Source organism: Chlamydotis macqueenii, chromosome 1, assembly GCF_036417535.1.
Source record: "Chlamydotis macqueenii isolate bChlMac1 chromosome 1, bChlMac1.mat, whole genome shotgun sequence".
In the NCBI taxonomy this organism is placed as follows: Eukaryota; Metazoa; Chordata; class Aves; order Otidiformes; family Otididae; genus Chlamydotis; species Chlamydotis macqueenii.
In genome coordinates this window covers 143,380,877-143,394,366 of record NC_141556.1, presented here as the reverse complement: position 1 = coordinate 143,394,366, position 13,490 = coordinate 143,380,877, and the positions used below count along the sequence as shown (strand labels likewise).

Here is a 13,490-nt window from a genome sequence, read left to right as displayed (position 1 = left end):
AGAATTGCAACTTCTAGCTACCAGGTTAAACTAGTAGTATTCCACACTATTGTCTTCATGTGGGATCTTTTAGGGTCCCTTGCTGAGAAGTATGAGCACATGGAGATCTGGCATTGAGATAAGTGTGCAGCTATATTTCTTCTTTTGGTTTTAATGGAGACCTTGGTTTTATTGCCTTGATAACTGCTTTTTTTTTTTTTTTTTTGGCTTTTTTTTGTTTGTTTACAGGTTAGTATTGCTTGCCCAGAAAGGATGGAGCCAATCACAAAGGTATCTCACATTCCACCAAGTCGATGGGCTCTAGTGTGTAGTTTATGCAAACTGAAAACTGGTGCTTGCATTCAGGTACGTACTTGTCCTGTGGCAACATTATGTGGGGAGTCTGTGAGAAGGGCAATTTCAGTTCTGCATTTTGTTCTTGCTGTGTTCAGAAATACCTTACAATGCAGATGACCATTGGATAGATGCCTACTTCTTCATAGCAGTTTGCTATCAAATTAGTTCTCTCGCACAGAGATTTAGGAGTTAATCTGAGTTGCCTTCTTCTGAATAAGGCTGAGATGTATAAGGACTGCTACAATGTGAGTCAGAGATCGATAGAAAGGTCCTTCCATTGAACACTTCACAAACAAGAAGACACTAAATCAGATAATACCAGCTTCACAGAGATCAGCAGATATTTCCTAAGCACTCTCACAAATGTTTTTGTAGGGATGGACTTTCATGTAATTAAGATAATTCTATCCTTTTTTTTTCTGATTTGTTGCTACTGTTAGTGATTGATTTTTGTTTTATTTTGTCTGTAGTGCTCTGTGAAAAGCTGCATCACTGCCTTTCATGTCACCTGTGCCTTTGAGCATAGCTTAGAGATGAAGACTATCCTGGATGATGGGGATGAGGTCAAGTTCAAGTCGTACTGTCTAAAGCACAGCAAGAACAAACAGAATTCGCTGCCTGATGTTGATGAGCACCCCAAGAGTGTGTCAGAGCAGAAGCAAACAGAGAGTGAGAAAACCAGTTTGCGAGCCCAGAAACTCCGAGAGCTGGAAGAAGAGTTTTACTCATTAGTTAAAGTGGAGGATGTTGCAGCAGAACTAGGCCTTCCTAAACTTGCTGTAGACTTCATCTACAATTACTGGAAATTAAAGCGAAAAAGTAACTTTAACAAACCATTGTTTCCTCCCAAGGAGGATGAAGAAAATGGCTTGGTGCAGCCGAAAGAAGATAGCATTCATACTCGCATGAGGATGTTCATGCATTTGAGGCAGGACCTAGAGAGGGTAAGAGTTTAACTGGTAAAGTTTTGAAAAACTGTTTGCAGGTGAGCAAGGTCTTTGTTCGTGGGTGAAAGGGGAAGCACAGGGAGGTGATTTTAAAAATAATAATAAATAGGAAAATAAAGTTAAGACCCTCAACTCCAATCTTTTGGTATGCTGCATTGCCTGCTGCAAAGGTTTTCAGGAGCTGTTCCTTCTCAGTCCAGTGAGAAACGAGTGCCTCCTAACTTGCTTTAGGTTACTCCTTTATGTATTTTAAGCTGCATGTTTCTATGCACAGTGAACTTACTTTCTAATTGACTCTTTGATTTCAACTTCAATTGAGTAAATGCTTAGACAAATTAAATAAATTTATTTGACCCAACTGTACTAGTTGGTAGTGATACAGATTTAGTAACAAAAAATGTTTTATTAAACAAAACTAAGTGCAAACAGCAAAGGAATAGGACAGGCTTAACAAATTCTTATCTTCCACCTTCTGTCTTGGGATGGAGGGACCCTTGATTTGTACTTAGAAAGGTGTTTTGTGATGGTTAAAATAGAATGATAAATATTAGCTAATTCTGGATCTGGAAAATTCAATTTGCATAGGTAAAGCAGTAAGCATTCTTTAGTGAGTGTGTGTTAAGCTTTTGGAGAATCCTAAAAATATATTGAAGCAGAGCTTCTAACTCTCCATTGTTTAAAGGCTAGTAGGTGAAGTCCTAGATGGTTGAAGTCCATGGTGACTTTTTGGCTCCACACACAGAGAAGAATGCTGGCCTTTACTCATACCGCTTCCTGTGACATCTCATTCAGGAGTCTTACTCACCTCTTTTCCCCTCCAGCGTGCTGGTGTCAGCTAGTCCCAGGTAGTAAGCAGGCTGAATCACTGGTTGCTCTCTTGACCTAGATGCTTTCACTGCATGTAGCTGCCTTAGGTGCTACAGTTGGTTAGCGGTCTGAAAAGAACCCACTGAGTCTACCACTGCTTGAGGCTTTATTGAGAAAGGAAAAGGAAATTATCTTTTTATCAGTAGCTAGCTGGGCTCTTACCAGATTGCCAGCTAGCTGGTAATTTGCAAAGATGGAATCCTTCAGCAAAATTCAGAGCAGGATTTTTATTAGGAAGGCATACAAAGTGCCTTTTTCCAGCAGCTAATGGAGGAGGAAGCCAAGCTTGTTACCACTCGGAGGCTGCCCATTAGGTTGGCCTGTTAGCTGGCCATCACCTGCAGTTTTCAAGTGCTTAGAGATAGGTAGTGAATGTAAAAAAAGGTAACAAAATAAAGTAGATGTGCTAGATATGATACAGAGACGAGAAAAGGGGAAGGAAAAACAGAAGAGAGAAAATAGTGGTGTAGTGAGAGAAGAGCATGAAAGTACAGGGAGATGAGTGTTGGTTTAGTGGTGGACTTGGCAGTGTTATGTTAACGGTTGACTTGATGATCTGAAGGGTCTTTTCCAACCTAAATTTTCTTTGTGGGGAGAGAGGTTCCAGTTCTGAACAGATGGAGTTGAGTGCTGTGGGAATTATTTTGGCAAATACGTTTCAACCAGCCCCTACACTGTTCCTGTGTTCTGAAAGCTCTTTCAAGTGTTTTTCAAGAACTTTCAGTGCCTCTTCCTGTTTTCATTACATTAGGTGGAATATTGCTATTAACTCAAACAAATAGTGAAAGTAGAATTACATGGAACTGAATTATAGAATCACAGAATGGTTTGGGTTGGAAGGGTTCTTCAGAGATCATCTAGTCCAACACCCTTGCCATGGGCAGGGACATCTTTCATTACATCAGGTTGCTCAAAGCCCCAACCAACCTGGCCTTAAACACTTGCAGACGTGGGGCATCCACAGACTTCTCTGGGCAACCTGTTCCAGTGTCTTACCACCCTCATTGTAAGAACTGTCTTCCTTACGCCAAATCTAAACCTATCCTCTTTCAGTTTAAAACCATTTCCCCTTGTCTGTCACTACAGGTCCTGGTCTTCTCTCTGTCTTTCTTATAATCCCCTTTCATAAAATGAAAGACCACAATAAGGTCTCCCCTGAGCCTTCTCTGGGCTGAACAACCTCAGCTCTCTCAACGTGTCTTCATAGGAAAGGTGCTTCAGCCCTCTGATCATCTTCATGGCTCTCCTCTGGACTTCCTCCAACAGGTCCGCATCCTTCTTATGTTGGGGGCACCAGAACTGGATGCAGTACTCCAGGTGGGGTCTCACCAGAGTGGAGTAGAAGGGCAGAATCATAGAATGGTTAGGGTTGGAAGGGACCTTCAAAGGTCATCTAGTCCAACCCCCCTGCAAGAAGCAGGGACATCTTCAACCAGATCAGGTTGCTCAGAGCCTCATCCAGCCTGGCCTTGAACGTTTCCAGGGATGGGGCATCTACCACCTCCTCTCTGGGCAACCTGTTCCAGTGTTCTACAACCTTCATTGTAAAAAATTTTTTCCTGATGTCTAATCTAAATCTACCTCCCTCTATTTTAAAACCATTACCCCTAGTTCTATCACAACAGGCCCTACTGAATAGTTTCTCCCCATCTTTCTTGTAGGCCCCCTTGAGGCACTGGAAGACTGCTATCAGGTCTCCCCGGAGCCTCCTCTTCTCCAGGCTGAACAGCCCCAACTCTCTCAGCCTGTCTTCATAGGAGAGGTGCTCCAGTCCTTTTATCATCTTTGTGGCCCTCCTCTGGACCTTCTCCAGCTGGTCCATATCCTTCTTGTGTTGGGGGCCCCAGAACTGGACACAGTACTCCAGGTGGGGTCTCACCAGGGCAGAGTAGAGGGGGAGAATCACCTCCCTCGATCTGTTGGCCACGCTTCTCTTGATGCAGCCCAGGATGCGGTTGGCCTGGGCTACAAGTACACATTGCGAGCTCATGTCCAGTTTTTCATCCACCAGTACCCCCAAATCCTTCTCCTCAGGACTGCTCCCAAATCCATTCATGCCCCAGTCTGTATTGATCCTGGGGACTGCCCTGACCTGGGTGCAGGGCCGTGCACTTGGCCTGTTGAACATCATGAGTCACTGGAATGGAGATGGAAAATAAACTGATAAATGGGTCAGCCAAAATGTGTACATTGCACGAGAAGCCAGAGTGTTCTTTTAGAGGGGATCTACACATTAGTTTTGGTCCAAACAGGCTGGCTCTCTTGGGTAGCTCTGTAAAAAGTATTACTTTATGATGTTGCAGTAATGTTAGGGAAAACAAACATAGTTTAGCTGTCAAAAGTCATTCTATGAAACACTTTGCAGGGAAATTCTGGGAGAATCCAGTACTGCCTGCAGTAACATCCCTGGCATTGTACATTGTGAAAGCAGGCTTACACACTAGCAGAAATCACTTACTTTTCTTGTGACTGGAATTTTGTGTTTGCTCACTGTTCCCATGGATGAAAATATATTCTGCTGTCCTGCAGAATATATTCAAAGCATTAATTAAATGGGCAAATAAAAGAATTTCAGGTTATTTTTTAATTCATAGTTACAGATGTTCAGTAATTTGCCAAGGCATTTTGTATATAATGTTGTTTTAATTCTGTTGTTGATGCACTTCAACTATATCAAGATTTATTTTCTTATTGCCTATTAAGTCTCCTGTCATTCCTCTGTAGGTAAGGAATCTCTGCTATATGGTAAGCAGGAGAGAGAAACTGAAGCTGTCTCACAGTAAAGTACATGAACAGGTCTTCAATTTGCAAGTCCAGCTCATTAATCAGGAAATTGCTGCAGGTAATCATATAAATGCAAAATATTTACAAACTGTATTTGTATTTAAACTAAAAAGTGTGTTCTCTTTATGTTCCTGCTTTGTGTTTTTAACATTGTAAATCTGCCTTTTGAAAATTTCCTTCAAGTACACAGTCAATTAAAGTAGCAGCATACACAAAACGCTTTAATCTCTTAAAATATTTACTTGGATTTTTCTTTATTTTATGGCCATTTCTGGTATATGCCTGTTACTTATCAATCACTCTGGCATCCAGATAGCAGAATTGAGCTGGTGGTGATCTCTAGGCTTTAGCTTCCTTAGGCTGCTGGTTTATGGTACTGTTTCCCCACAGCAAGCTCTGCGCTGCTGCTCGGTTCTCCAGCTGAGAAGCTTTTTTGCTTGCTGTCAGAAGTCGGTTCCTTCGGGCTAAAGAGAAGAGTGACTGATAGGAATCGCTGCTGTTCTCGTGTTGCCTTGCACGCTTGATGAGGCGTTTCTTAGCCTGCCATCTGCAGTTATTCTCCTTGCTTCAAAAAGAGTTTAAACACTCTGGTTTTTAGTAGTGAACAGTAACTCCTTAGGAGTGCTGATGTACCAAAACATGCTCTGCCCTTCGTTTTTATAGTGACCATCTTGAAATAAGGAACACAACATTGGGAAAGAGGAAGAGTATCTATTACAGTGCAATTACTTTTTCTTTAACAGGGAAGGCAGCTCTTTCTTCCATGTGGAATTAAGAGCTCTCTGTTCTTTCCAGATACATGTTATGTTTTTCATGACCAATTTAGAGTGAAGTCTTTGTGCTTTTTTCCTCTACCCTTGAAACATGGATAGGCTTCATTAGTACTGACACGGTGGTTTTTTTACTGTTTTAGATCAGACTAGTATTTTGTGGAAGCAGCAGTACTCCAAAGGACTTCAGTTTTTATGTAAATGCATTTTATTAGAAATGTCTACTAAATTTATTTTATATCTTTACAAATACAAGTGCTTTTTTAATGCTTATTAGAACAGCTTGATAGCTACTTTGCAATGGTGCTGTATGCATATAATATCATAAAGACTAATATATCACGGTGAAAAGACTTCTAAAGCGTAGAGAATTTTATAATACAAAGCAGAGAGTTGAACTAAGTCCAAATTGAAACTCAGTTTGAAGCATTGTTTTTTCTCCATCCAGAACTGAATATGAACCTTTTTTATAGCTTTGTTGGAACTACTTCAGTCATATCTCAAAACTGGCTCAATTCACTAGCTTAAAGCACTATAAAAAGGGCGCATTGTTGTTTTTAATGGAAATGCTAAAATGCTTACCTAAATTCTGAAATGGTGGATAATTTGGAACAGTTTTCTTTATCCCAGCTTCTCTTTAATGTCCTAAAATAATTTCACACTAATTGTTTGCAAACGCTTCTTACTCTTGCATGACCTTCTAATGGACTATAAAACTTGTTAAAGACAACAAAAAGATGACTCTCTTTTTAAAAAAGTTCTTTTTCCTTCTGCCTCCTTGTCTCTTTCTCCTGTAGGCCATACTCTGACAAGTGCACTAGAGAACACACTGTTCTACCCACCTCCCAGGATCACCCTGAAGTTAAAAATGCCCAAATCAGCACTAGGAGATTGCAAAAATAATTCGCTGAAGCCTGGCAACAGGCCGCTTTCTCCTGACAACAACAGCACTATTTACAGCAAACGGAGCGTGCCAATGTCAAAGGAATCGTTTGAAATTAAAGCAAAATCTTACTCCAGGTATCAGCATGAGAGCAGAAGTAACGGGTTGCTGGCAGGGATTGGCAAGCCTCGGAGCGAGCTGAAGGATTCTGGCCCCACGCAGATGCCGGAGTTTCACCGGGGCCAGCTCTCCGGGAAGCCCTTAGCGCTCCAGGCTGCTTTGCATGGACAGTGTTCCATTGGGAACGGGCGGGTGCAGCAGGAGAACACGAGGCTGATGGCCAAGTCCAACGGTCTGATGGGCAGGGCTGGAGACGTGAGCCAGAGAGACAGCTCCAGCCAGACACCCTACGAACAAGAGTCCATGTTCACGGCTCACTTGGCCAGCCAGAGTGGTTTCAGAAAATCCACCATAGAACATTTTAGCCGATCTTTTAAAGAGGCTACCAACAGTCTGGTGAGGACCACAGAAGATCTCCGGTGCTGTGAAAAGCCAACGAGAAGACTTGCAAAAGAGCGCTTGTGGAGCAAGCAGACACTTGAAGGTGCTCCGTACCAGGACAATGACGGGTACTGTCCTGACTTAGAGCTGAGTGACTCTGAAGCAGAAAGTGATGAAAACAAAGAGCAAGTAAGGTTAAGACGAAGTAGCTCAGAGAGAGAAAGCCCAAGTAAGGACTTTGGAAGAGATTGTCACAACAGAAACAAAAAGAATATGATTTCTCACAGTTCGGTACAAAGGTGATTAGAAGCCCCCACGGGGTAACTCAGCCTTTATGTATTCGAGTGTACCAGTGCAAAACTCAGCATCAAAAGGTTCCAGAAAATAGTCCAGGACCTATTTTAGGAAGAGTCGCAGTAGAGGGTGGAGGGAGGGGAGAGAAATCAGAGTAGTTTTGTTCAACTGTGAATTGGCTTGCAGTCTTTGCAAGGTTAACTGTGTTGCAAAGTCACATGGAAATCGATGTGTTTTATTAGAGGGTAACATCTGGGAGAGCACGAAGCGCTTAATCTTTGCGTAAATTCAGGAAACTGCTTCCCCCTTACCAGTTTATGTGCAAGGCAATGTGTGCATGTCAATCTTGTGGTGGTGGACAGGTATTAAAGAAGTCCTTGCATTGCTCTAACGTGTTGAAAGAGACTGCAAACGGAGACGCTGAAACTGCATTCTTACAGCACCTGCAGTATGGCTTTGATCCAGCAACGCACTTGCGGATGTGTTGGGAAGTTAAGCATGTGAAAAGTCCTGCTGGTTTCCCCCCTGGGAACGTTTGTGCTCAGATCTCCAAGCACATGCCATGTGCTCTGCTGGATCAGGCCCAAAGTGACTACTAAGTGACAATCCCCTTCTGCAGGAGGCTTTGAACTGCAGTGGCATTTGCAGGCTCCTTGCAGAGGGTGGAAGCAGGCGTTGCTGGCGCTGCCAAACTTGCTGACCTCTAGACATGTCCCCGTTCCCTGCTCTTGCTGAAGGTTGTGTTTCTCTTCACAATAATTTGCTTAGTTTGTAAATATACAACTTCTAGTACTTCAGTTTTTTTTAATCTCTGTACATAGTTGCTTGTTGTGGGATGCACTTGTAAATACTTTACCCAGCTAACAAGTACAGATGGCTAATTTTGTGGATAGTGTTTACAAAAGTTAGATGTACTACTTCAAAGAAAAATGCTATTTGACACTTAAATTTAGGCAATCACCAGTGATGCCAGGTTCCTCTTGAAACTGAGATTTCATGTCCAGAGGTGTTTGTACCTGGTATTTTTAAAATAAGAGGAATTTGAAATAATTTTGTCTGAACTTTTTATGCAGGCACAAATTTTCAACCCTAGCTGCCTGAATACAGGCGTAGGAGCCTTACTTCTGGCATCTAGGTCTGTAAAATTTTAGCCAGTCATCATTTGGAGTATGGTTGGTTTTTTTTTTTTTTTTTTTAGTTGCTGAAAAACTATTATTTTATTAAGCTGCTTTTCAACTTCTGGATCAGTTGCTGTTTCCCAAACTAGCACTTTTTTGTATGTCCTTTAAAATTGGCAATTGTTAAGCAGTGATCAAATTTCAGCCGGTACTGAGGAAGTGAGAAGGGAGGGGAATCCTTTTTCTGTTCCTTTCTGTGACAGGGGATTTTTGTTTGAATGCAAACAGACTTCTTGTTTTCCAGATGGTATTGTGTTGATCGACACAGTAACTGCACTGTTTTTCTCTGAAATACTGTACACTTCATAAATACGCAACATCCTCTGTCCCTGCATCGCTGGCTGAAACGAGCCCTAGGTTGTATAGGGCACACCATACAGCTCCTTTCTGTTGAGGGTTCATTTTGTCTAGAAACAAAAGGTTTTCCCCACCCAGCGTGTAGGTGACTATGCAAAATCCAAATGACAACCTGTTGGTTTTTTTTTCCATAATCTTAATTTATTGGTTTTTAGCTTGGGAAATGGCAACAACATTTTTAGATTTGTTTTAAACTTTGAAATCTCCCTCATTGCAATAGGACTTATCAGGTCAGGGGCTGCAGGACTTTTCAGTAGTGAAATAAAAACAAAAATGTACTTGGCAATTCTGCTCTGTTTGCTTCATGCATCTTAATTTTTTTTTTTTCACTTCTTGATTTTATGTATATTTGTGTAATTGATCTTTCTAGAGATGTATCTTCAAAATTATTTCTTTTGGTGTAAATATGCAGTAGCATTTTAGGTTTCCACATATTTTATTTTAACGGGAAATGCTTTGTGTTCTAAGCCATGGGTCATTCAGAGCAAGTAAACAAATGCCTGTTCATTTGTATTCCAGTTCTGATTCTCTTAGTTCTCCTTCAACGTTTATTAGTAATCCTCTCTCGCTGGTCATGAAATTTTATGAAGCTTGTATTGGGAACACTTACCTGGGAGGTCAGCAAAGCATTCATACTATTTTGTGGCTGGAAGCGTATGGCAGAAGGGAGGGGAAAATGGTGCTTCAGCAAAACTCAGCGTTTCTGCTCTTCTGGGATTATTAATTCAGTTGTTTCCTGTCTGGGCAATGGTTTTGCTAATTTTTACATTATTTTAATAGATATATGAAGGAGCCCTTGGTTATGTAGTTCTCAAGTATTGTCCCCAAAGTGCATTTGCTAGTTTTTATTGTGTGTTCGGTGGCTAACTGTTTGAAGTATTACCTCTTAACCTTATTTGTCAAATTTTTTTTTGTGTTTTTGCATTTTGTTTTATATATATAAATATATATATATTCAATTTTCCAAGAAGGACTCAGTCTTTTTCAGATGTCCCCTTTTTACAAGTACTTTTTCATTAAATTATGAAACTGCTAACAGTATTTTCATTTGTTGTGATTTATTCAGGGCTTTACCCTCTGTGTCTGGCAGGTTGTTAAACTCATCAGTCTAACAGCAGTACTGTGTCCATCAGGAGTAAATTATTTCTGCAGAGTTGGCACCACCTCAACAAGTTAAGTATCGAGGAAAACCTTTCCCCTTCAGCCTTCCGAAAGAGAGTCGCTGAACACTTAATTTGCTGTGTACAGCAAATAGTCCAAGCCTGGCTTTTGTTTCTGCCTAGCTGAGCAAATGTGACAGACCATTTGCTGCCCTGACCTCACTTTTTAATATATTTGCTTATGCCTTACTGTGACTGTTTTTCCCTGGTTGGACAAATTAAGTTACAGAGGAAGAGCTGTAGCCAGGCCTTCTGTCTCATCTCTCTTCTTGTACACTCGCACGCGCACAAATGAGTACTTAACAGCCAGCTACCGCTGTGTGTGTGCAAAGGACAGATCACTGGAAGCAAGTTCCCAGGTTGCAATTTTATGTTGGTTTTGCATGACCTGTTGCTGTAGTTCCCCCCGCTCCCACAGGCCGGTGCTGTGATACACCTTGCTGGCAGAGGGGAGCTGCTCCCTGTGCCAGAGCAGGGAAGAACGCAACACCGGGGAGGAAGATGGCGAGCAAGGAACAGGTGTAGCTGCACAACCGATCTGATAGCATCCCTTGTGCTCTGATCGGCTTGGTAGCTGAGTAGCGCTCAGGAGGGACTGGGGATTTGCAATGTGCGTGTTGGCGGCAGCAGTGACCCTCCCGCCTGCAGCAGGTCGTCAGGCAGTGGCAGAGTGAGCTGTGACCTGAGCGGCCAACGTGCTTGTGGCCTTGGTGTACAGGCAGGAGTGGCTGAGCAGGTGGCCCCAGGCAGGCCAGGAGCGGAGCTGGAGGTGGGTTGGGTAGAAGGGATCAACAAGTCCGTCAGCTGAAAATAAAACCGGAGGGAAAAAAAAAGGAAAAAGGCAGTAAAGGTGCATACAGATGATCAGCACTAGAACAAGCAGTAAGTGATGGATTGTCAGCTGTTTTTCAGGACCAGGTTTTGTCCTTCCCTAAAGGTGTTCTTGCAACATATTCCAGCCACAGGCTTCCTTTTTGTGACTTTGGTGGCCTTTCATTCTATTTGCAAGTACAGTCTGCTTGTGGCTGGGATGTGGGAAAGACGGGGCCAAGGAAGGAAATTGGTATCCCCATTATTTTGGAAACAGCTGCAATTGGTTTGTAGAGTCTTTACAAATAAGTGAGTGTGGTTACTTATTGACGGCAACTGAGGCCGACCTCTCACAAGCACTAATATGGGCTGCGTGGTGATTCCCAGCACTATTGTTTCTGCATTTCTGCCTTGTCCAAAGTTAAATGTTTCTCAGCTATAAAATGCATATGTCATTTGTAGACTGTTTTCTTTGCACCCTGTATCTCAAACCATAGAAGGAGGAATTACAAAGGTTTAACTATTAAAAAAAAAAAGCCTGAAACATTCACTTGATTTTGGATGTGGTACCTCACTGATGACTAGGCCTAGGCATAGAGGCTGTACGGCAGACGCATGATGTGTATCTGATATCTGGGAGGGACTGAGCGTTACTGAGTGTTCAAAGCCTGCCTCTGTGAGCTGCGAAGATAATCCCGCCAAACCAGTCATTTTGATCATTGTGAATTTTGATGATCCCAGTACTTGTGAAGATTTAGCATGGCAGGGAATTGACACATCTATTGGGAAAACATGCTTTTGATGTGAATTAATGAGCAAAAGGAAGCTGCTTGCACAACCTGGGAGCTTGGCATGCAAGGGAAAACTACTGGGGAAGGGCAGAGATGGAAAACAATGGAGTGCCTCAATGCTGCTGCTTTAGGAAGAAGTGAAAACTCACAGACTTCTGGGTTCTGGTTTCATGAGAGGTGCCTGTGTGCTGCTGCTTTTGAATCTTCCTTTATGCCATCTTCATGGCTGAACAGGTTTTTGCCGTTCCTGGGTGCAGTTCTGCAAAATGCCCCTCTTGCAGAGACCGTCCTGGGATAACTGCGCCCAGGCTCCACTGCAACCAAGTCAGCACATCTGACAACCGCTGGACTCTTCTGGAGCGATGCAACAGAAGTGGATTAAAGTGACTTGCAAGCACAGCTTTCTAAAACAAACTGTTACATAGCAATTGGATAAATTGTTTGAAAACAGCAGATGTGCATGCCTATTTCTGTTCCTCAAGTTAACCCCTCTGCAGATGGCTTGGATAAGTTTATGTGACCGCGTTGTTGTGGAAGAAGCAGCAGCCTCGGGTATTTCCCCATTAGTTTCCCTGCCTCTGTGAGTACAGCTTCCAGATAATCTTTCTCCAGTAGGCTTCTTTTGGCTGAGACAGCCTCCTGGATCCACACTTGCCCTTTCTCTGGGACTCTTCGTTGGTTTCAGGCTGGGCAGACCCTCCCTGCCTTCCCATTGCTTTCTCAGCAGCCCTGAGGCTGGGTATCTGCCTCGCCTAGGCTGCCTTATCTGAGACACTGTTTTAAATCTTTGGGCATCTTTTGTAATGACACCTTTATGGTTTCTTTTGACTTAACCCTCCTCCAGACATTTTTTTTTTTTCCCAGTTTCTGTTATTTTTCCCCAGGTGCTGCCCCACCCACCCTCACCCCAGGGAAGAGCACGGGGCAAGGCAGGGACACAAGATGTATTTTGACTGAGTGCCGTAACAGCTCCCGAGCTGTTCTGCTGGCCAAATTGGTGGGCCAGTGTCCTTGTTACCAAAATCCGGAATAAAACTCCTTAACAGCAATGAGAAGTTAAGAAGCAGGCACTCCTTTATTGCAGCGCTGGGTGCACGGGGGATCGCTCCACCTAGCGTGCGCACCTGTCTGATCCAACAGCGCAGGTTAAATACACACCTGTTATACATATTCACTAGATTTCCGAGAAATGTTATACATAAACATTAACTTTCCTGGAAGTCATTATAATATTCCCCCACCCACTTGCGCATGCTCAGTCTTTTGAGTCAAGGGTCTTCTGGTGGTCTTGGGGGTTGTCAGAGCGCCCTCTCCTCGAATTCGCTGGTCAAACCCCTCCTTAAAATCTCCATATATGGTCTTGGGAACAGGTTGCGTTGCTCCTTGATTTTCTGGCTCCAAAGGTGATGGCTCAGGGCCTATCTTCTGCAGGTGGTGTTTGGGGCCTACCACTGTTCTGCCGCTCTTAATTACCCCAGACATGCTAGGCTAACTTCTAACAAACGAGATGTTGTAACGGCTCTAAGACTCCCCCTTCTCTCTAAGGACAAATAGATTTCATATAAAATTTAACCTATATGACTACAGTTCTATAGTTAGCAAGAATAAGCTCATATTGATATTTAATTTTTAAAAATCATATTATTCTAAAATTATATTGATTAAACATTTTATGTCATGTAACACCCCGAAGAAGAATTTCAAATCTAACACAACAGCAACATATAAAGGAAGATGCCTTCAAGAAACCTCCTGGTCATGTGAAAGCCTTTGAGCTTGTGACTGACATCAAGATATGCCACTCTTCTTATT

At 42.6% G+C, this 13,490-nt stretch overlaps 1 protein-coding gene across 1 annotated transcript in view; it reads left to right on the top strand.

The window, feature by feature from the left end:
- Positions 1 to 9,958, top strand: part of JADE3 (jade family PHD finger 3) — a 66,602-nt gene extending 56,644 nt beyond the window's left edge. Inside the window, exons 8-11 of the mRNA XM_086768815.1 lie at positions 229 to 345; positions 807 to 1,280; positions 4,875 to 4,992; positions 6,502 to 9,958. Of these exons, the coding sequence (XP_086624941.1) occupies positions 229 to 345; positions 807 to 1,280; positions 4,875 to 4,992; positions 6,502 to 7,391 (1,599 nt within the window). The 3' untranslated portion in view covers positions 7,392 to 9,958. The remainder of the gene's footprint in view (positions 1 to 228; positions 346 to 806; positions 1,281 to 4,874; positions 4,993 to 6,501) is intronic.
- The last annotated feature ends 3,532 nt before the right edge of the window (positions 9,959 to 13,490 follow it).